Source organism: Lutjanus erythropterus, chromosome 9 (assembly GCF_056507025.1).
Source record: "Lutjanus erythropterus isolate fLutEry1 chromosome 9, fLutEry1.hap2, whole genome shotgun sequence".
Classification (NCBI taxonomy): domain Eukaryota; kingdom Metazoa; phylum Chordata; class Actinopteri; order Lutjaniformes; family Lutjanidae; genus Lutjanus; species Lutjanus erythropterus.
The window spans coordinates 28,062,564-28,086,937 of NC_139325.1; the positions used below are offsets into that span (position 1 = coordinate 28,062,564).

The 24,374-nt window shown below is 39.0% G+C and overlaps 1 protein-coding gene across 4 annotated transcripts; it reads left to right on the top strand.

Moving 5' to 3' along the window:
* The first annotated feature begins 3,028 nt into the window (after positions 1 to 3,028).
* usf2l (upstream transcription factor 2, c-fos interacting-like) lies at positions 3,029 to 23,775 on the top strand. Of its 4 annotated transcripts, none has more exons than XM_084727035.1 (11): positions 3,029 to 3,531; positions 4,395 to 4,434; positions 5,484 to 5,618; positions 6,820 to 6,939; positions 9,285 to 9,438; positions 14,980 to 15,067; positions 17,814 to 17,852; positions 21,294 to 21,352; positions 21,722 to 21,816; positions 21,905 to 22,033; positions 22,931 to 23,775. In XM_084727035.1, exons 1-11 carry the CDS (start codon positions 3,497 to 3,499, stop codon positions 23,018 to 23,020), a joined length of 984 nt encoding a protein of 327 aa, XP_084583161.1. In that variant the 5' UTR covers positions 3,029 to 3,496; the 3' UTR covers positions 23,021 to 23,775. The 4 variants fall into 4 exon arrangements, with proteins under 4 accessions (XP_084583161.1, XP_084583163.1, XP_084583162.1 ...); XM_084727036.1 differs by having other exon boundaries at positions 3,040 to 3,531; positions 4,395 to 4,435; positions 5,512 to 5,618; XM_084727037.1 differs by lacking the exon at positions 17,814 to 17,852 and having other exon boundaries at positions 3,037 to 3,531.
* Positions 23,776 to 24,374: the final 599 nt, after the last annotated feature.

The following is a 24,374-nucleotide window of genomic DNA, read 5'->3' on the forward strand; positions in this document are numbered from 1 at the left end:
ATTCGGTGCCTTGATGTCAATGAGCGAGCGACAGTTTAAACTTATTTAGGATTTTTACAAAAGCATCGTAACTCAATTTTAGTCTACACTGTCACCTGTCTGATTATTTAAAGTGCTCAAACTGCGGGGTTTCCGACAAATCACCTGCGAATAATGTGGTGCTCCTTAAATATGTGTCGTAAACACAGCCCGGCGAAGAAACGTTCCGCTTTATGTGGGACAAAGTTCAAACGGTGGAGTGACATAATGAGGGAAAAGTCACTTGAGCCTCAAATGACATGTCAGGTTACACATAAGCATGACTTAAAACCCTGTGATCACAGTTTATAAAGACAGGTATAAATATTTTTTAAATGGCATACTGATTAATGGCACATTGATATATTGTTTAAATGGACAAGGTTAAAATATATTTGTTTTTGCCTTCCTTTGTTTCGTTTTTATTTTTCTCTCTGCATAATTTGATCATATCTTGTGCCCATTTTCTTATCTTTAAATTGATTCTTGTTTCCTCTCTTGTTTGCATTTGATTTTTATATTTTGATTTACTCAGATGGAGAGAGACCGATAAATTAATTCTATCTGGAGATGTGTGGGATCATCTCACAGTTGCTTTTTTCACCACCTATGTGGCCACTTCAACCTAAAATTGTCACATTGCACCAGTGTATATGCCATTTTGCTTTTGCAAAATATTAACGGCAAGCCCACAGTTTTCTTCCACTTACAATAATATAATTTAAAATCATGGTTAGGGAGCAAACCGCTCCTTAGGACTTTTTTAATAGTATCACCACATGTAATATTTCGGGCACCAGCCCTTCATCAGACATGAACAAGATGAGAAGACACACCTCCATATAAACAGTCAATGGTAGTCACCCCAGAGATCATGTGATCACAAATGTATATATACCAAACTATACAAAACACAGTATAAAACTACATGATTCCAAGGAATATATGGACAAAATTAATTTGTCTTTAAGCATATATTACAATAATATGGCCAACAGTGCCTAGAGTAACATCTTGAATATTCAATATCAACATCTTCTATTCACGATGTTACCCTAGCCACTATATGCTTGTAAATGTCCTTATATCCTTATGTCCATATATCTATCTTCTTCTTTAATAAAAGCAGAATTACCATTATGAAGACAATGAAACAACTTTTTAAAAACTCTTTATTTCTGAGAAGGGTTAAGTAACAAAATGGAATAAAAAGGCAGATAAAATGGACATACATCCAATAATACAAAGCAGTTACAATGATGTATGTAATGATATAGTAAAAGTTAGCAGGCTCTACTCTCAGGGCACCTCTACTGCCAGGACAGGAAACAAACACCTTTTGTCTGTCCCCCAAATGTGCATGAATACACTCTGTCATAAACCCACTTTTCATAAAAATGAACCACCAGACCAACAGCAGACAAAGAATCACAGCAAATAATGAGGGTGGCAATGCAGCACAAGTCACTTCAGTATAAATCAGTGTATTGATGGGACAATGAAAAGCCACATTTAACCAGAGAAATAGTCATTTTCAGGAAAGTCCAAAATAAATATTCCCCAAAACTCTTTAAGAGTTCAACAGAAAAACACCATGTTTAAGGGCTTCAGCAATAAACAGAATAAAGAACTCAGTTCAGTTTCTAAAAATTTGGCCTGCGCAAGAGTCACTCTACCTGTCTGCTCAAATTATGAAAAACATTTAATAATTAGGGATCCCATTTAAAGAGTTTTTTTTTAGATTATTTTGGGGGAGCTTTTGCCTCTATTGGACAAGACAGGTGAAGGTAGGTGAAGGTGAGAGAGACAAAGGAGATGACAAACAAAAATAAAACAGCATAAATAACAATTTATATCTTTTTTTTTATTGTTCGTTATTTTGATTAAAACCAGAAACATCTGGTGGGCCAAATCAAACATTATGGTGGGCCAACTTTGGTCCGAGCGCCCCACTTTGGGTAGAGCTGATCTAAATAAAGACCAACAGGCACTACAGAAGCCAGATGCGTCTGTTTTTTTTTTTTTACTTGAGGGGGTCTAGCTAATGACTGAATTTTCAGTTTTGGGTGAACTACCCCTTTAAAGTTCACAGGACTGGAGTTCCCCCCTAAAAATCAACCTTGGTCTGAAAAAATAAAAGCCACAGTATCGCTCAGTGAAATTCCACCATTTATGTGAAAGCTTGTATTGTCTTACCTTTTCTGGGGGTCTGTGGCGACGTTACCTACCTCTGCACTTGGTCACCTGGCCTTGCAGCTGCTAGCAAGAGAAAAAATGAGTCACACACATAGATATATTATTACACACCACCAGCACACATACATACAAGCAAGCACACACGCGGTGAAAAACAGGTGACCAACAACACAAAACAACATATTCCCATCATGTGTGACGCTTAAATTGGACTGGAGGAAATTCAGGTCCTCTTCTGCCTTCTTGATAACAAAATTAGAAACAATTTATGTCTTAAATAATGCAAAATGTGCTAACAGCAAATGCAGACTATTATGTGACTGCTGGAGAAATAATCCTGATAAAAATGACTGTATTGAGATTTACAGTAATAACACATTTACTGTAAAATTCTTCCACCAATTAAAAGTATACAGCAACTTACTGTATACATATTATATAATAAGCATATCTTTATTTTACTGTACTCATTCTGTAAAAACTACAGAAATTACTGTTTACATATTATACAGTAAGCATTTCTTCATTTTACAGAACTAATGCTGTAAAAATTACAGAAATTTATTATAACTAAATTTAAGAATGACAATCTGACAATCACCCAAACCTTTAATCACTACTGTGATCAACACATGGGACTAATTATACCAATGATAAGATACAAGGTGTATTATGGTGTTAATGAGGCAGGTCACCAAAAACTAATTTGTTTGGACTCATTTGTGTCAATTTATCACCTAATTTGCTATATAATAATAACCCCCCCAAAGAACAAACAAACAAAAAACTTATATATTTCAGAAATAAAAACTAAATTGACACGAGCCAACCCACTTTGGAAACTAAACTGAACCGAAATAAAAACTAATAACGACATAATAACAACAAAAACAACAACAACAAAACTTTAATAACTCTGCTTCCTTCTTCCTCCTCAGCTGACCCACATGGCAGATATGGATTCAGCTGGTATTGTGGTCCCAGCAGGCGGTATTAAAAGTTGTTTTGACCGCGCAAACGCTAGTTAGTCAGTTAGATGTGGTGTCTCCCCAGAGAGCTTGAAATCCTCCGGCGCCACAGCTGATGGAGTCACCTCGGTTCACCCAGCGGCGGCAGCAGCAGCAGCAGCAGCAGTAGCGGCGGCCTCCATCTTAACTCCGACACCGAGCCATACCTCACGTGTCCTGGGCTGTCTCTCTCACATGACCCGAGTGTTTGTTCCCGTGATCAGCACTTCCATCTCCGTCTGTGACACCGAATATCACTTTTTATTCCAACACTGATGGATATGCTCGAACAGAGTCTGGACAACGCAAGGTAACGGACACTCGGCCAAAATGGCTAACTGACACAAGCTAGCTACTACATGCTATTTCAGATAGCTAGTTTACGACGCTAACTAAGGCCTGACCTAAAAACTGTTGTCAAAACCAATTCAATCTAAAGACCAGAGTTTAGTTAGCGAGAGAAGTGGGAGACTTTGCAAGCTGGATAGCTGACTGGTTGTATGTTAAAAGACCAGTGTACAGCCCTGAAAAATATGATTATAATTAGCTAATGACAGCATAACAGCTAAGATAGCTTAAGCTAGCTATTAAAATACTAACAGTTGTGTTGTCAGACATTGCAGGTAACCTGAGGACAGGAGCAAAGTTGTATTTGACATTACAGTCGTACTGTTCGTTGACTTGCTTCTTGTACAAGTTTGTCTTCAGCTAAGGAAAAGTTAATCTTCACTAGTAAGGAATATTTATTTTATCCTGAATATTCACGGACGTTAGCTGGTTTTAAACTAGGGCTGATCGATTTGGCAAAAAAAAAAAATCATATTGCGATTATTTTGACTGAAATTGCGATATTGTACGATTAGTGGAAACGATCAGTTTTGCATTACAGTTTTCATGTGCACTGAAAAAACTATGAAAATTGAGATGATGTTATATTTATTGAGATCTGTACCAAACAAACTTGTTTTCTTTGATCTGGAGAGCAGATAATCTGTATAACACTGCAGTACCTCATTATAATGCTGTTCTCATACATTTCTCCATTTTTCCCCCAAAAAATGCAATTGGGTTCTGCTATTTGGATATTGCACTTGGCTATATTATGATTTTATTGCAATTGCAATTAATTGTACAGTCCTATTTTAAACAGTTATTTGTGTATCTGATTTGCAGCCAAGACAAGCAAGAAGAAGAGGTTGTCCAGACATCTGAAGGTAAGAACTTATTTACTAAACTGTCATTGACGTCTGGCACCTTGTACAGTAGTCATGTGTATATTTTGTATAATATCCAAAAGTTTAAAATGTTTTAACTCAACACACATGGCTTTACTGATAAGATAATAAATAAGGCATATACCAAAATACAGCACAAATTTCTTGTAGGGCTTCATTGATATGTCTGTTATTTTTTCAGTTAATCAATGAGTTGTTTGATCTGTAAAATATCAGAAAATGGTGAAAAGTGTTGATCACTGTTACCCAAAGCCAAGGTGAAGTCCTCAAATGTCTTGCTTTACCTACAGCCCAAAGATATTCAGTTTACAGTGACAGAGGAGTAAAGAAACCAGAAAATATTCATATTTAAGAAACTAGAATCAGAGAATTTTGACTTTTATTAAAAAATACTCAAACTGATTAATTAATTATCAAAATCGTTGATGATTAATTCAATAATTGATTCATAATTGATTAATCGTTGCAGCTTTAATTGCCTTTTCCTGTTAAACTGCAACATTATAATAATAAACTTTATTTGTATAACATAGAATGCAGCTCAAAGTGCTTCACAAGAGAAACAAATTCAAATTCATCTTTAACTTTGTTTATTGTACATTTTGTATCTTTTTGGCAAATGGAATTAAGTTCAAAATGCAAGTGATAGAAGGTGGAGAGAGAGTCTATAATCATAACTGTACAAAAGCATACAATAAGTGTAATTACTCTTAATGAACAGTGAAAAGGCAACCAAATGACCTGATAAACAAAAGAATCAGAAACGATTCAAAAGCATACAGTGTGTTTAAGAGGTACTAGGTTATTTACGATATTAACATAACAGCAATATTTCATTTTTTAAATGTCACGGTTATTGTCAATACTGGTCTTTCAAGACACCCCTTGTGTGTAACAAAATATAGCATGCATTTCCTTTCCTTGGTAAACCACAGCATACAGTAGTAAGTTGCATATTGTTTTCTGCAATAACCCAGGGCTTGGTAGCTGTCTTTATTTGTTTTTCTTATTCTCCATTCTCAAAACTGGCTTTTCCGTCCTCTTTTCCCCCGGAGACGGAACAGGAGAAGAGCAGACAGCTGTCACAATAGCCAGTGTTCAGCAGGCTGCAGCGTTTGGTGACCATAACATACAGTATCAGTTCCGCACTGAGGGTGGCCAGGTAAGTAACTAATGGATGGAATTGTACATTACTTATGATGCTTTGTTTTTTTTTTTTACTGTTTTTTTTTCCCCAGAAAGACTCTAAGTGCTCCTAATGGCATATGGGCTTAGAGTTTTAGGGTAAGGCTGCATCTGTTCAGCACTCCCAACAGAAAACACAAAACCCCAGAATTACTTTAGATGTCAGGTTGAATAAATGTCCAAGGGGTGTTTGTGCAGAGACATAATTAGAAACTGACAGAGCTTCACATTATGTATTGATAAATGTGGCTGAAAGGATTTAGTGGCATACATAGAGCATCGAGACAGTGGGAGATAATGATTAGTAAACAACATTTAACTCCACATGAATGTAATCATTATTTAGAGTACTCTTTAGGCTTTTTCATACTGAGTGTTTTGTCAGAGCTGTTACCTCCCAGTGAGGTAAGGTTCTTATTTTCTTTTTATGTTATTGTGTGTTTTTCTGGATTCTTCCCTACTCCAAAACAAGTCAGGAGGACAGCGGGCTCTAAACCGCCTGAAGGTCTGAATGTGTGGTTTTCTTTTTCTAGTCTGGTGACCTTTGTCAAAAAGAGTGTCTCCTTGCAGTCCACTAATGTGGCATTCACACCATCGGTGGTCAGTGATGGACAATGGGACAGTGATGCAAATAAATTGGAAAAAGTAGTGTGACATTCACGTTGGTTTATCCTTATTTGGATGATTTACACTGGAGAGAATTAAGTCAGTGATCCATGTGGCTCATTTGGTGTAAACAGGACTAGTGTGAGAGCGATCATGTGATTCCAGTCTGGTCTGGGATTGGCATGGGGCTGCTGTCACATGTCAGTCAGGAGGAGAGTCACATGACGGAGGAATACAAATACTGATTCTTGGAACAAACAAGCTCATTTTCTGGACTTGTTTTCAAATTGAATCAAGCACATTCTGAAGCATAAGCATATTACATCCCATACTATTTGCTTGCGCTTCAGAATGTGCCTGAAGTGAGATCAACACACTCCTGAGATTAGGACTATAGCGTCAGATACTTGGCTCATCTGAACTGGAGCAATAGATATGATAAACAAATCCACAAGTCGGGTAAGATTTGAATCTGGGCACAGTGTACTTGTCATAGGGATTATAGTAAATAACAAGTGGTTGGCTCACCTCTAATTCTCTCTGTTACATGTGTTTCTCTCTCTGCCTTGCAGGTGACGTATCGTGTTGTTCAGGTGACTGACCAGACCCTTGAGGGAAGAGATGATGGGGGAGGAGCAGTGAGCGTCGTCTCCACAGCCGCCTTCACTGGGGCTCCCCAGGCCGTGGCTCAGGTACCAAAATCTCCCGCTTTTTTATTGTTCAATGCAAGATTGGAAAGTAACAAAGAGGCAATACTTGCTACTTATTACTACCTCTTTTTACATAATCGATTAATTGGTTTGAGTAATTTTTTTAAGGAAAAAAATGTCAAAATGTCAATATTTTCTTGTTTCTTGACTCCTTTTTGACAGTAAATTGAATATATGTGGGTTGTGAACAAAACAAGGCATTTTAGGATGTCATCTTGGGAACTGGAGATCAATATTTCCACCACATTCTGACATTTTATGGACCAAACAACTAATCAATTAACTAAAAAAATACTCAACAAATTAAATGACAATGAAAATAATCGTTTGTCAACTAGTTGCAGGTTGCAAATTGCATGAAACAATGTCCATGCAATGTAACAGTTACATAAAGTAATTCAAGTCACATGCAAGACAAGTTCATAGTTTATTTCACTTAAATTCGTTTTGTTGTTTTCTCACTAGATAATATTAAGTGGGAAGTGTCGTTGTAATCACATTTGTATTTTTGTATCTTATTTCGCATCATTTTCTCATTGAATAATATCAGTTTGGACGTGTTGTATCACTTTTTCTTCTGGCACTGGTTGCCTACTTTGTTTCATAATGGAGAGTAGGAAGAGAGCTATGGGTGCTTTAATGCATTAGTATGAAATTGTGGCTTAAGATATGATTGTATTTTTTTTTTATAACAGCTCTATTTCTCATCAACGGATAATATTACAGCATATCTATAAGTAAGCCAGTGGTAATGTTAGTCACCTGCTAACTACAGTATATGCAAACTTTGCCTCGCTCATGTTTGTTTGTAGACAGCGTTTCCAACCTCACATGAAGTCTATAAGGATTATCTCCTTGTGAAGCATCCAGAAGACAATCCTCTGCTTTATTGTTCGTTCATTTTGGTGATAAGCCATTGACAGTTAAAATCAGTTGGAAAGTTACCACATCATAGTTTGATTCATTTTGACTTGTTATCAGTGTTTTGATTGGCTAGTTTCACATGGCATTGACTTTTGCAACTGTTCAAGCTCCATTTCAATCCAGTTTCAAGTGCGTTGCAGAGGGCTTCACACCATACAGCACAATTACAAAGTTGCATGAAAGTTTCACAGTGTGAAGCCAGCCTTACTGAATTTAAGAGTTTTCAAGCATCTATACTTGAGTATTTATTTTTCTTACAGCTTTTTTTCTTGTGCTCCCTGCTTTGTAACACAAATATCTCCACTTTCTACTCCTTACATTTTGAAAAAGTGCTTGTTACTTTATTTTCAATGCATTTACAGGTAATTATCAATTATCATTTTGTGCCGCCTTTCCAACATCAAGACCTATCACAACCTAAATGGATGAGACAATAACATACTGACAAGACAATTCCTTGGGGTATCTATTAGTGCATGTCAGGAAAGACAGATTTAACGAGATGACTATACCGCAGAGAAAATGTGAGGATCAATTAGCTTTGTACAGAAACAGTTGATAGAAAAGTCCTTCAGAGGGTCTGTGCTTGTTCACTTTTATTTGAGTAAAGAAGTTGAATCAGTACTTTTATTTTAACCAGAGACTCTTTTATACCAGTATCTGTACTTCTACTTGAGTAAAGAATGTGTGTACTTTTGCCACCTCTGGTTCAAATACAACCTACTAGCAATATGGAATTTTAAAAGACTAACTGTGTGTTTCAGTCTGAAAGTAAAGCCATTGCCTTAAAGGATAAGGCTGGCAGTATTTCAGCTTTTATTATTCCCACATATTCATCCCTTTAACAACTAATGTCTCTCCGGTGCTGTCCCAACAGGATTAATAACCTGTGAAAGAGACATAGCATTGCTAGCTGATATGTTCTTATGATGTGATTAAAGCTGCAAGTGTAGATGATTCCTCATGAAACTAGCAAAGCAGTATAAACAATGAAGCATGCTCCTGAGCATGACGTCTGCAAGAAGACAGAGCTGCTCATTGAGATGCAGAATTGAGCAGTCGCTGAATTGTTTTAGAATAAGTTACAATGGCAGTGTTCATTGGACAAATTCAGAATGTTTTTAATCAAAAATGCGCTGTTTTCCCTGCAAGAACAGTCCAAATCTGTTTTCATTTGTAGTATACTGATAGCTTTACTGATCTTGCTGTTCTTTGCTAACAAGATCACCACTGCTTCTTTTTCCTCCCTTTATCCCAGCTGTCAAACGCCACTGTGTCTTGCTTGGGGGTCCAGAGGGGATACCAGTATTGAGTCTGACAGAGACTGAGGTGTGCGTTTACCTGCTGTGACTGCTCCATTGCTACTTGTTCAGGCTCTCCTCTGTCTCTCTTATCTGTCACAGGCTGTGATCCAGAACCCCTTCAGTAATGGAGGAAGCCCAGCAGGGGAGGCGGTGGGAGGGGAGACGCGCTTCGCTTACTTCCCCGCAACTGCGGTGAGCGACGGGACTGTGTCTGTGCAGGCCGCCACGGACCCCACACTCACACAGGCAGGGGGTGAGTCAGTCCTCACACTTAGTTTGGCTTGAAGATTAACACAGTGCTACCAGGCTAATTTAGCCTTTATTTTGAGTGACAAACGGGAGTGTATTGTGGAGTCCCATAATGACTATGTTTATGTGCACAAAATATTCAGGAGTCATGTGCAGTTAGTCTGCTTTTATTCAAACAGAAGTTTTTGCTGATGATTGCTTATTTCATCACTTTAAAGCAACTTTTATATTGAAAATCTGAATTTGCACTACATAATTACATTAACATTGTGGCGTTTGACTGCATTTTGAATTACAATATTAATTCTGAACTTATCCATATAGCCTACCGATATCCTCATTAATATAAATTGCTGATTACCTACTGTCAGGCCGTCCATCTCTGTGTTTCATCGATTGCCTTGCTGTGGCAATGTGGTTTTTTTTTCATGAAGCAATTTTCATATCAAGCCATTTCTTCATTATTTCATGGACAGTACGACCCTGAGGTAACTCAGCATTAATAGCACTCATTTTTCCTGTTCTTTGGCTTTAGCAGGACCCTTAATTCCATTGCTGATGCTGTTAAAATACAGACTTTCTTTAATGGGTCTCTGAAAGCATGGCTTCAATCACTAAACTCAAAGTTTTTCTTTTTAGTCTTTGATGCCATTTTTATGAACGAACACTTCCTGACATGAGCACTCGACACACACTCAAATACGCACAGGCAGATCATTTGCACAGTTATCTGAAGTTACAAGCATCTGATGTGGCACGTTCATGAGCCCTTAAAGAGAAATTTAAGATAAGAATACGAAAATGTTCTTACATGAGGCCCAATATTCCTACTAAGCTGTTTACATGACTAATGAAAATAAATATTCTACCAGTATTCCTGTTTACATCCAGCAGTCCAGACTCTGATTATGGAAAAGTGCTAGAGCTGCTTGAGCCATTTTGATTCAAATGGCTTAAAAAAAAAAATTCAAAAAAACTTTCTTTCCCTCTTTCATTTGCTCAACTATTTTCTTGAAAAAGTTGGCGTTGTGATATTTGTGCATGTCCACAAACCTGTGGATATCCAAGTCTTTCGTAACATTTAAAAGTAGGTGTCTTTCTCCTCCGTACCAGAAATATGGGCTTTTCTTTTGTGCGTCCTCTCTACTCCAGCCTGGCAAATAGCAGTAAAAACCCCAATTGAGATGCATATTCAAAATTCGCTGTATACATGTCAAAAGAATGCTCCTAAAACCTGAATAATACTGGCGTATCCCACATATCTTAATCCAAGGAAGCTAAATTCAGAATAAGGCTTAATTCAGAATGTCCAAACAGAATATGCTGTTTACATGACCTATATTGAGAGAACAACATCCTTTTTCCAGTAGCTTTAAATGAGTGTTGGCGGATCAGAATATGAATCAGAAATACTTTATTGATCCCTGGGGAGAAATAAGGTTGCATTGCAGTTGCTCCCATTCAAGAATAGAAGTATATGTAAGCATCGGGAAGTTATGGGAAAATTTAAATAATATGTATGTGAAAATATGTACCTTTTATTATAACATACAACAATTTATAAATAAGAAATGTATAAATATATGCATACAAATAAAAGATAGTAGGACCAGCACTGCAGATGATACATTATGTTGTCTTTTCTTTTTGGCTGGGTACTGTAATTGAAATATGATTTGTGAAACAGGTGGACAGAATTTCTTCTAACCTCAGCATTTTCGTACACTTTTGAAGTTTTTGCTCGCTTCTGAATAATGAAAGATTTTCTGTCAAACACATCCAGCTGCATTTTTTGTCCAATATAAAACTCCTTGCTCAGTGATATGTCAGAAGGATTTTGGCCATGGTTAAGATATGCTTCCTCTACCACTTCGTAAAGTCAAATATTATCTGAGGCTGAAATGAACTTAGTCACGCTGATCATATTTACTGTTCGCTTCGTGTCACATGTCCACCCACTCTGCTTCTCTTCCTCTTTACTGCCATATGTCGTCCTCTGGCTGTGCTAACTGTCCCTGTGGTTACATGGTTGTGAGCCAGAGGACTCTATAGGCCTGTCAGTGCGGCTGGTCGGGGCTTGGTCGACCTGGAAAGTAGAATGTATTCTGCTGGCTCTGTTATACAAAACCAGCATCTGCTTGTTCCTGCTTTCTGTTGCCAGAGCACTGGCTGGCAGTTTAAGGAGTGGATTGTCAGTGTTCTCTGATGGATTTAGAGGGAGAGCGTAGTGCCTGGACAGTGGTTACAGGAGGAACTTGTAATTCATCACTCACTGTTTCTGCTTGTGTCTATGCTTTCTCCTGAACTGTTGGCCCTGGCTACAGGCTCTGCACAGACATGAAAACCAAACTCAAATGACACTTGTACCTGTATCTTGGCAGTCAGTTCTAATCCAGCCTGATCTGTCTTTAGTTATTCATTTGAAAGAGAGATAGATGCTTGTGGCATAAATAAATATATGTATAAGAGGCTAAGGCTGCACCTGATGTTTTATTTTCAAGATCAATTGGATTCAAAATCAAAACCTCAAAATTTTTATTGTGGTATTTAAAAATAAAGGAAAAAATAAAGAAAACTAACAATTTAAAAAACTAAAATCACTGTGGACTTTGAAAAACTGGAGTGGGCATTTTTCAGTATTATCTGATATTTTATAGACATTGCAGCACTAGATTAAACACACCAATTAACTTTAGTCTTATTAGATAGCTGCTAATGAATAAAACATTTCGTACAGGGACGAGTAAAAATTGACTTGGGCAAGTGAAAAAAAGGATTAATGTCAGCCGTGTCATTGCAGCCCTATATGAGGCATACAAATGGTAAAGCAGAGCTGATCACAAAATAAATGTAGCTCGTAATAGCCAATAAACAATGATTCTCACATGTTTGTGGCAGTAACGCTACACAAATTTCATCCAAGTACCAGCACATGGCATTGCAGTATTTCATAGTAATATACCATCTGCCCTGCCTGCTTGTTATTAAGCTCATGTCTTCAGGTTTTAGCAAGATGAACCTGGCTCATAAACCCAGAGCATCTTTCCCTGCTGAACATTACAGTTCAGTCATGAACTGAAAAGATCAATACACAGGTGGGTCAGACAAGGTCATTGTGATCCTTCAGTGAGGGAACCGTCCCTGAAATCTTTGGGTTTTTTGGTAAGCTCCCCTTTAGCAACTTTTTTTCTTATCCATTACTGAGCTTTAGCTTGTCAGCTAGCCTCTCTCTGTCTCTCTTGCCGAGCATTGTGTGTTGTACTTGCATCACATGACACACACTTGGATAAGTCCGACCCTTCAGGCATCTGAGCAGTGTCGATTGGTGCACCTTAATTAGAACTTGTATGATACACTCATGCAACAGCAGAAAACTACAAAAACAGCTCTGTTTGCTTGTTCTTGTTGTGTTTTTTTTCTTTTTCCTTCTTTTTTTCCCTCCCATGTGTTGTGAGGCTGCCTGCTGATGCCACAGAAGGGGAAGAAGACCATGAGGTTTCTCCCCTGTGGGTAACAGCTGAAGCCAGGGCCTTGCGGGAGGAAGTGGGTTGCTGTCTTCATGGTCTGGGCCTGGGGCAGTTTAAGCAGGCATGACATACTGGCTGAGGAGTGCACTGTAGGGCGTAGGTGGAGAGTGCTTTACAAGCTGTCAGCTCCTATGAGGTGAGGGATGGTGGAGGTTAGTGTGCTGGGCTCTGGCAGTGAACTGCATTCTGGCAAGACTGGAGCCAGGGGTGGCAAGTACTTGACCACTCTATGGAATAGGGACATCATGATACCAGAAATTTAGTAGTTGATACCAACACTATTTTCCACAATTCTTGATACTTAATCCAATACTATGGTAAAAGACAAAATATGGAATAGAATTCAGTCATTGTTGTTTTTCTTTGCCACCTGAAATTAGGGTTCTAGGACAAAAGACTAAGGGGATGATTTACTAAGCCTGCCACAAATCACTGTCAGGGGAGCATGTTGCCATGTCTGGAAAATAATGCCACAGTGTTTTCTGCTCACATATTAAATGTGTTGCATTTGTCTCTCATTCTCTCCCTCTTTTTCTCTTCGTATTTTAACAGTTAATTTTAACAGAACAGGAATATACATTTTCTGACATTTTACAGATGCTACGATCCTAGAGTAAACATGAAAATTAACTTTAGCCTTTGTTGTTATTCGATAACCACTAATAAATGTAACAGTTTGTACAGGGGCAAGTAAAAATGGACTTTTCTGACCTACTTTTCTGACCTGACCGAGCAAGTAGGTTGAAATCAGGCTATGGAATATTAAAACATCCATCTTTGCTCTTCCATCATAGCCTTTCTTACCCTCAGGTGTACAGGTTATGTGAACGTAGTTTTAAAAATAGAAAACGTTATTTTATCAGTTATCTTACCTGCTTTGCCCAGTAGAAACAGGTAGTTATCAGTTATCAGTATCAGCCCAAAAAAAATCCATATTGTTCGTCCCTAGTTGTAAGTTTTTCCAACAGTATTTTTCCACCAAAAATACCCTCTTCTTAGACAGAGCAGTTCAGTTAAAACTGATTTCCAGAAGTTAATGTTTCTAGCTGCAAGAAGAAACTGTAAACTCAGTCGTCACAAAATGAGATTATTGAGATTGAAGCGCAAAGTGGAGAGAAAATGCCAAAAGGGTGTTGTCGAAAATATCTATATATCGATAAATATCGATCCTGAATATCCGAAACGCTTCCAAAGCTACCAGCTGCACTTTTCCACTCCCTGTTCTCTTCGATAGCGAGCCGACACACTGCTTAAGTGGCCACAGTCACGCCTCTTCTCACTTACTCACCGCTGTCTTCGTCTCATCACTTATCTCATTTGCTACATCTGTTGTCATGACTTAGCCTTGTTATATTTGCCTTTTAAAAAAATCTAACATTTCAGTGTTCAGAGGTATTGAAAATGATACTGCATTTTGCTATTTTTTTTTTAGGTATTGCATTGTGTCAACACGATGCCAAAGATTTTATTTTTGGTTTTTTTGTAGGGATAAATTACACGCTGTTTGGAGAGCTTGAATCAGCGTGTCCCTTTCAAGTGTTATGTCTGTGTCAAGGAGTTTCATGTCCTGCCATCTGGTGCTACATGTGGTGTTTTTGTGTGAAGGGACCTTCATTTTGGGGGCTGATTTATTGCAAATAGCCGTTATTTGTGTTAGTGACCCACAGGAACAAGATGAGTTTGTGTCGCACAGTCCTTGTAGCAGAACTGAAAGCCACAGTTTCTTCATGGCTTACAGTGAAGTGTGTGCGTTTTTCTCTCAATTTTATATTTTAGGTTTTGTGAATGTTTCTGGAAGAAGGGAGTCTTGGCAGTTCTTCTGTCTCATTTGTTTTGTGTTCCCATGAGAATTTGGATTTGATGAGTTTTGTTGTTTTTTTTTTTTTATAATGAAGAATACACTCTTATTTGTTGTGAGACATTTCATCTGAGCAACAAGAGCCAGTCTTTCATGCCATATTGTTTCCCTTCTGTCTTTTTTCCTCGTTGCTAACTGGCGACTCTCATGCCTTCCACAGGTCAGTTTTATGTGATGATGACCCCTCCTGATGTCATTCAGACAGGCACGCAACGAACCATCGCTCCACGCACACAGCCCTACCCTGCGTGAGTATCAGCTCTATCAGCTGCTGTTCGGGAAAAGGAGACATAATAGATTTTGCAGTCTGAGACGCAGCTGTCTCTGAAAACAAACTTACCACGAGTTACGTCTTGTAAAACACTGTTGTTAACCTCCATGTAAATGCTTCTTGGAAAAAAGGCCATTTGGAGATTTTAGTAGACAAAGTTGTGAAGAGTTCAGTTAAGACTTCACTTAAAATTGGAGGGTGAAGTTTGTTTAGAGTCTAAAAGTGGGGCAGATTGTGAATGACCTGAACACTAATCATTAAAAAGCAGGTATTAATTCATTTTAATTCATTTAATTCAGGACATTTTGTCAAGGCTTTAATCATTTAAATAACACACGTTTGAGTTTGGCAGTGTGGTCAGTTAACACAATTCACAAGTTTAGTTGTTTTTCTTTTTCCATATTTTTTGGGGCACTTTTGCCTTTTTGTTGGATAGTACAAGAATGAAGAGGAAGACAGGAAATTTTGAGGTATGACATGCAACACAGGTCGCTGTCTGGAATCAAACCAGCGACGTTGCTGTATGCGCTGCTACCATTGTCTACCAAGACTCCCAAAATCAGCACAGACTTGACACAGATTGCTTTCAGTTCAGGAAACTCCACCCAGAATGGCAGGATCTACACAACATGTAAATGAACATCAACACATATTGAGTGAACAAAGCATGCTGAATTCACCTAAATCTAAATGCTAATGCAGGAGGAGGCAGGGAAATGGGGCAGGGATGCAGTGTTTAGCAGACATGTATACAGAGGAAGAGATCACGAAAGCCTGTTTATATGGCCCACCAAGTTGTTTAAGATCAATTATGTCGATTGATGATTATTTTATAGCCAGATGACCATACAATATTCAACCTCCTTGCCTATTTAAACTATCACAAGGCTCCATTAGCAGCGGTTCCTCTGCTGCAGTTGTTCTTGTCTTTAAAGGAATAGGATTCTTTTAGGATTATTTGAAGTGGGATTGTGTGAGGTACTTTTCCATAGTCAGTGTATTAGCTACAGTAGACGCTGGTTGGCTTGCCCCCAGTTTGGAGAAGCAGAGAGAAGTACTAGCATGGAGACTAAGCATTGAGTGTATGCTGTATTTAGAATATTTTCACAGCTTTATTTCATTGTCAAACAGCCTTTCCTGACAGGATGCCACTGTTATATAACCCAAACATCACTCTCTCCAAGCCAACCAGACTTCATGGGTGAAATCAGTAATTTTACCTTACAGAACATGGGAGTTGCAGGTCTACTGCTGCCTAGATTTGTTATTTTTTTATGTTATTGTGTGACTTTGGAGAATCTGAACGGTCATTTTATAACACCAAAGTCACACAATAACACAAACAAACTAACACAGAGTTTGTGGTAGACCAACAGCTCTTGTGTTCTTTGAGGTAAAATTGCTGATTTCAACCATGGAGTTTGGTTGGTGAGGACAGAGTGGGCTTATACGAAGGCAGTTTCCCATCAAAAAGGCCATCTGACAGCAAGGTAAAGTGGTGAAATTATTCTAAATGTAGCGTTTACTTAAACTGATATTGATGGTGGTCCTCCCTGTCTCTCCAAACTGTGGATGCGCTGACCGGCATCTACTGTAGGCAACACACTGATTATAGCCCATCCTGGCTGGCCTGTTTTCTGCCTCTCCTCTGAAATCCTTTTATGTTATTTATCTCTAAAATTCACAACATGCATCATTATAATCATGCATCAAAAAAGGAATCCATCTCAGACTCTCTCCAACTGTTAGCCACATGCTGGTGATTGCTGTTATTAAGATAATCAGCGGGCTCACCTGAGCAAAGACAAACTGAGATGTCATCTTAATTGCATGATAGCAGCCTGACTCTGGCCTACTATGGATAAAAGGAATTCCAACCTGCTTTATGTCAGATTCAGAGTTAATAAACAAGCCATAGTGCTTCGCCAGGCAGTTTTCTTTGAGGTCATCTAACTATGTTTTTTTTTGTTTGGTAAAAGCCAAAGTAGAGCAATTGACTTGCTTGGTCCCCCAAAATTAACACATGACCCATAATCAAATTGAATTAGCACAGACCACAGTAACTATTCCTCCAATTTCCACCAGGTCTATATTTACCCTTGAACTCGTGAAGCTTGACAGGACACAACACCAACACACAGACAGACACACACAAACTGGTTGTTCTAAGTAGCACATAAGCTCCTGTTTACCTCTTCATTACGAAACGTGCAGGAGACAGAAACCATACTATTAACTGACTCTGCCTTTCATTTGTCAGTGCAGGTATATACATACAAATATATGGAGTGACAACAAGGATGGTGACTGCTTCTTTGATTTTCAAGAACTTCGGATTTCTCAAAGATTTAAGCTCCTTTGTTGTGGGCAGCATTACGGGGAATTCTTCAATCTGCCCTAAATTTGGCAGCAGCTCTGCCTTTTTTGATGTAGCTTGATATTCACAGCGTACAACAGACTGCTTTCCAGTCAAGAGTGAAGAACAACCTTTGTTGCAGTGTGCGTCTGCATTGCCATGTGTTGAAAGTGAATTGTTTTCTCATCTCTCAGAATGCCTATCTGCAATATGTTTGTTTCTATTTATTTCCTCTCGCATGAATAATTTATGACTTTTGACACAAGCCTCAGAGTCATACACAAGTATACACTAATGAACAGTGACATGATCATTGACATGTGAGTAAAATGAATGAAAACTTCACCGCCCTATCTGCCGTTCGCAGAGATGAAAACGAGCTGCTGCAGCATGAAGGTTTAAACTGGTGAGGACAGTTTCCACATTTATCCCACACTCCTTGTTTTTTATTTATATATTTCTTTTTACAGCAAATGAACTAATCAAATTAGATCACAAGAAGAGAGAAGAAGCACGCAAACCCCTGCCCTCCTCTCTTCTCCTCTCCACCCCCCTCCCCTATCATAAGTCCCTGGTGATTCTCCCTAGCTCTTGATGTGTGAGACACAGATGTAGCGTTTCTTCAGTGCTGACCCTGATCCATTGTTGTTAGTTGTGCTTGTGGCAAATGTATTTCTCCATTAGGACTCAGAAATTAGGTCATTGTTCTCCATCTGGAAACAAATGGCTTGCTCCACACTTTTTTTTAGTATCATTTTTAAAGTGTCCTCTGTCGTTTGTTGTGTGAGTTTTTTTTAGCCTAGTTTTGAAAAAGTTAGCTTTAAAAACTAATTGGACAGTATTTTAGGTGTTTATATACTGGCATTAATATTAGGAGAAATGAAGCTAATGAAAACCATGTGTTGTCAGTCTCACCAAATCTCCTCCATGTAATTATTTGCACAGAAGCGGGTTAGTGGTCACAAAGGCTCTGGCCTTTGAGAGAGTATAAAGCCCAAGCTACAGTCACTTGTATCTCAATGTACACTTAAAGGATAACTTTAGCATTTTCCAACTTGGACCTTGTTTTCCATGTTTTTGTTTCGAAGTGAGTAATGGGGACAACAATTTTTGAAACTGGTCCAGTATTGAGGGAGAACGCGGCAGCTCTCAGAAGCTAAACTGAGTTACAACAAAGCCCCCCTCAAAGTAAGTCCACTATAAATGTGTTGTTTTTGCCACTGGCACACTCAGAGTGTTGTGAAGTGTCTGGCAACATTTTTTAAAGAGTGAGATAAATTTTGTTTAGCCGTGAACAGTCGTTTTATTGCTCTCGCCAAACTTACAAGGCTCCCTTTGCAAAAACTGTAATTTTAACATCGTCATCTTTATTCAGACTCGACAGAAGCAAAATAAAACCCCACAAAATGGGATAGTAGAAAAACTTATCATTACTGTAATATTGAGTAAATTTCCAAATGGTGTTATTTGGATAAAGTGACCACATATTGGGAATCTAAATGGCTATTTCATGCCTGAAAAAATCTTAAAAGTTAATGTAGTGACACATTAACAGTCCAGCAGCAAATCTAAATGGCTGCTTGCACATTCACTCAGTCATGGTCAGTCACTCATGTAGGTGAACTGTTTTGACATGTGCCCAGGAACCTGTATAGCTAAACATATGACTCAATGCAATTTTCACTGGCCCCACAAAACGTCTGTGTAGCATGTAAGCTAACATTAACTCTTGTAGTGTATTCATGCACAACACTGCTGTTATGCAATTGTGTACAACCTGTTCTACTTGTGTACTTGGAAAGGTTTAATGAGCAGCAATTTTAGAGTGAAACAAACAGAGAAAAACTTACATTTGGGACAATAGTTCTTGGGCCTGGGACAGTTGCTGGACAGTGAGGAAAAAAGTTAATTTCAAGCCCTACACTGTTCCAACGACACCAATTCTGGTTCGGTCAAACCCTTTATTCACAGAGTTAGGTGTGGAAAATATCAGGGAGAGGAGTGAGATACATCAGGGGAGCAGAGGGGAGAAAAAGCATTTACAGCCAAAGTAATTTTACATCTTCAGGATGTTGGTGAATAATGGGTTTATTTCGGCTGAACAATCAGAGTTGGTGATTATTGGAGCAGTGGAAAGGTGAGCTAAAATGTGTTTTTGGGAGTTTTATTTTGTTTCTGTCAAGCTAGTTTGGTAAGAGGAATTAATCATCTGTTTCTGGTTTAACAAAAGTCTCTCCCTGTAGCGATCTTTTCCATAAATGTTGTCAGACACTGAATAATAACCTGGTCCTGTCAGTGGCTGAAATGAGCATGTTTAGTGGACTAACTTTAACAGTGTACGGTTGCCTGGAGGGATTACACTGTAGCTTAGACTCACTTCTGCTGGCTGCAGTGCTCTTGCTTTGTACTGAACCAATGTAAAGATATTTTTTTCCCTCCCATTAGTCACTTAGACACATAAACATGGGAAAATTGGTCCAGGTTGAAAAGTACTGAAGTTACCCTTTAACTGAGTCATTGTCCAGGCCCTGGCTTGGCGTAATACTGTAGCTTAATGATAGGGGAGGGCAGAAGGAGTGACAATTGCATTTCTCTTTCGAGGATCAATACAAGACTACAAAAACTTAGTCCTCCTCTACATCCATGCTTCAAATGATATGAATAAAGCACTTGAGCAGCAGTTGTGTCGTGCTAATTTTCTGGATGTCTCTGGTGACAATAAGTCTCAGGAGCGCTTAGATGAGGTGTGCCTCTAAGTTGTTAAGGGAGGGAAAAAAAGACATTCCTCTAGGCCTGTACATTTAGTTATTCATACAGTCATCCACAATTTTTTTTTTTTTACACTCTGCCGAAGAGCACTGTTGGGCTGAATCCATTATACAGCTGAAATCCCATTAAGATGCGTTGAGATACAAGAAAGACTGCAGTTTGGCTTGGCTGACTATCTCAAACAGAGATATCAGCAGTCGAGTTGTGTTGATGGGTCACAAATTTACTGCTGTAGAATAAAGATGTGTCGTGGAGGCACAGACAAGGAACAAGAGTGACCTTACAGGACATTATTAACTTCGTGCAACGAGTAAGCAGAAATGCATCCAGTAAAAAATTGCAAAAAATATTCTTAAGCAAAGAAATTATTGTTCTGTTCCTTTACTTGGTTAATTCTTTTGAAAACGGGTGAGTGAAGTATTAATTGTCTGCTCCATTAGTGAGACACAAACTTGGTTGAAATATTCAGAGAGCCACATATATAATTATATGTGAATGTGTTATTGGCCTGTTCATGTCATGGTGGGTGGTTGGATAAGTCTCCCTGTCACGTCTCAGGGACTTAATTAACAGAATACCTCAGGGAAGACACAAAGACAAGAGACAGTTGTGTCATTAGCCGTACGCCCAGAGTCCAACAGACAGCATCTGGTTTCTACAGTGTTGTAATTTTACAGCATAATAAAGCAAAGAGCTCCCCTCGGGCCACACCTGGGAAGAGGATAGCCAATGTGAATAAGAAGGTTGGAAGGGTCTCAGTATTCCAGTCAAAGCGGCTCAGCTTCAGGCTTCTGAGGGCGTCAGGACTGCATATGCAGCCTCATATAGCTGTGTGTCTTTCAGCATTCCTGCCAAAGGCACTACAAAACTTTTCACTTTTAGATAGCACACAGGTAAAGGCAAGGGCTGTGATTACAAAAGACTTGAATTTAAAGATAAGAGTGAAGAATAGTTTTTAATAGGCACAGGATTAGGTGAATTTGAGGAGTTGGTTTGGATTTGTGCCTGATTGTATGGTAGTCAGAGATGGGAGATATTGTCGTGAATGAAAAGTCTTTTATTTCCTGTCTGTCTGCAGGAAAATGGATGGACCGCGAACGCCAAGAGATGAAAGGAGAAGAGCGCAACATAATGAAGGTGGATAATTAGCTATGATTGTGGCTTTTGATTTCATCTGGCAGCACCACACAATGCAGTGTGGTGTCTAAATGGAGCATTTTTGTTGAACTAAAATCACCAAAGCACTGTCAAAATATTCCATTAAAAACAGATGACAACATGTTTATGGACTGGCCACTAGAGGTGGCTGTTGAGCTGTCATAGTCGGACAGTATGGTGTAACCACTGAAATGACAAGATCTAGGAAATGAAAACTAGTATCTGTAAACGAAAATTATAGCTCACTCACTCGCTATATCACAAGAGATAAACAAATCAGGAAATGCTGCTTGTATTTAAATATATTTTACATTTTTATAACCTGTTTCAAATTACACATTCTATCAGTCGAGAGGCGGCGGAGAGACAAGATCAACAACTGGATTGTCACGCTTTCCAAGATCATCCCAGACTGCAGTATGGACAGCACCAAGACAGGAGCAGTAAGCAGGCTCACTCTTAACTTTTTACTGATGTTTCTATTTTAAATGATCGCTGTTCAACTCAGTGACAGTGTTTCTGTCCCTCTAGAGCAAAGGAGGCATCCTGTCTAAAGCTTGCGACTACATCCGAGAGCTGAGGCAAAGCAACCAGCGACTGCAGGAGAGCCTGAAGGAGGTGGAGAGGATACAAGTGGACAATGAGTTGTGCAGGCAGCAGGTATGAATATCAGTCAGTGCTCCAGCCTACAAATATTGGCCTCTAGTGAAGTCTGAAGGGCTTGAATAATGGGCTAAGAAGGTCTATGAATGATAATGTCAAAATCTTCCTTTGAGGCGTTTGGGTGTTGCAGATAAATGAAGTTGTGTATAATAAGGCGACCACCGTGGGCTGCATATGTGTCTGTGAAGATTGCCACTATGTTGAATAGATTAGTTTGCTTTGGAGTGCATTGCAACATCCTTTCACTTAAGTCTCAGAAGCATGAAATCCACCTACGTCCATATGCATCTTCATTTCTCAAAAACAAAACCACCCCGGAGACTTCAGCCTGTATGGCTGATCACCACAGCCTGACGAAGAGGATCAAAGAGTTTGTACTCATAATGAAAAGTGTTACCTGAAATCAGCGCTTTGAGAGACTGTGGGAATAATATACACAGGGGTTATGTGAGAGCTAACTGCATGCTAATGCACTCAAAAGTATTGTGAAATCCTGCAGCTCTGAAGCTGCCACATCTCCCCATTGAATCCCGGGCCTGCGAGGCACTCTGCAATATATTCTCATTCTGATGCTCAAAGCTCAATATCCTCTTCCAGGTCCCTCAGTGGGGAGGCAGGGAATTGGGGATTCACCCGAGGGAAATGTAGCGGAGATGACATACCTCAAGATTTGATAATCCAGTTGGTTGTGTACAGGGGTGTCTTTGAAAAGGGCTGCACATACTACTCTTTAATCCCAGGGATTGAATGGGCCTGTGTGTACATTACACACAGCCAGCGCTCTCAGTCTTCAAACGAAAAAGTTTGGTGTGTAAACGTAGAGCTATATTAAGCTGTCACGGGGATGAAGACGTTGATAATGAGATTTTTTTTTCTTGTTCTTTGTTCTTAAAGATTGAAGAGCTGAAGAATGAGAATGCCTTGCTCCGAGCACAACTCCAACAGCACGGCATCGAGATGGTCGGAGAGACGCCACCGCAGTGAACTGGGAGGGGCGACCCCACCCAGACGTACAACCACGACATGGTGGAAAAGATGATGAAAAAACAAGGACTTGTGAAGAATCACTTTCTTTTTAGTGAATGCATCCTCCCCTGGGCTCCCAGGTCGTGATCCCTTCACTGGCCAATTGCAGCTGTACTTGACTGTTCCAATCCTATTGAGATAACCACCCGTTACAACTCAGTAGAAATGTGCTCCAAGAAAAGATCACCACCATCAGAGTGCTTCACTAGCACTAGCTACGAAAGAGAAGCTTTTCTGAACTCCTTCCTTGTTTTGTATTTATGTAGCCTCACTCATGGACTATGATGTTTGTCATTTAATTTTGTTCCCCGTCAGTGTTTTTCCCCTCAAATTATTAATTTTGACTTAGTTCATGCTTTTATTCTGTTTGTGTTTTTGAGTTTGGTATTAATATGTTGTTTTTAGCTGCTTTAATTTATTAGTCCGCTTGCTGACAGAAGCCTTGATGGAGACCAGTTACACTGAAGCTCACGCACCCCAGAGAAGCACATTGAATTTTAAGTGAGAAAAACATCAAAGTACGCAAAATATTATGATTCCACAAACAGAAATAATTTGACACACATAGCTTACCTAGACCCAAAGACAAACAACAAGCTGTGCTGGCCTGTGCTTCTGGGTTGATTTATGTAAATATCATGTTTTAATACAGATGTTACAGAATGTTAGATCAGATCATCTCTGGGAGTAAACAATCAATAACTCATTAACTATATGCTGGCTCTTTGTCATCATGACATGTGCAATCTTGGAGCTTGATTTGAAAATGGTATACTTGAATTGTTGGGCATTTGCTTAATCAGGAAAAAACTCAAAAGTCAACAAAATCACTTGTTAAGAACCAACTGTTCAAATGCTATTTAAAGGCATGTTTAAAGACAGTGCACCCCAAGTCAGTTAAGTTTTTCCTCTTAACTGTAGTGCTGTTTATCCATCTGGATTGCTTTGGTGTGAGTTGCAGAGTTTTGGAGGTATCAGCTGCAGAGATGTCTGCCTTCTCTCCAATGTAATGTGACTAAATGGACTTGGCCTGCGGTGCTCAGAGAGCCAAAAAAATGCACTTGAAAAATTCAGCAGCAAAGTCTCTTTTCAAAAATCATGACCCGGTTACTCAAGATGATCTACAGACCTTGTTGAGAGCAGTTTCATGTAGGAGCTCCTTTCTTCCTGCCGCGAAATCTGCTGGAAAAGTAGATTTCAAAGTTACATGAAATTGCTCACAACACGGTCTGTGGATTAGGGGTTTTTCCAGACTTTTTTGACTGGGATGGCCCAAAGAGGGCACTGACTTATGAAGGGGTGGCATGGATTA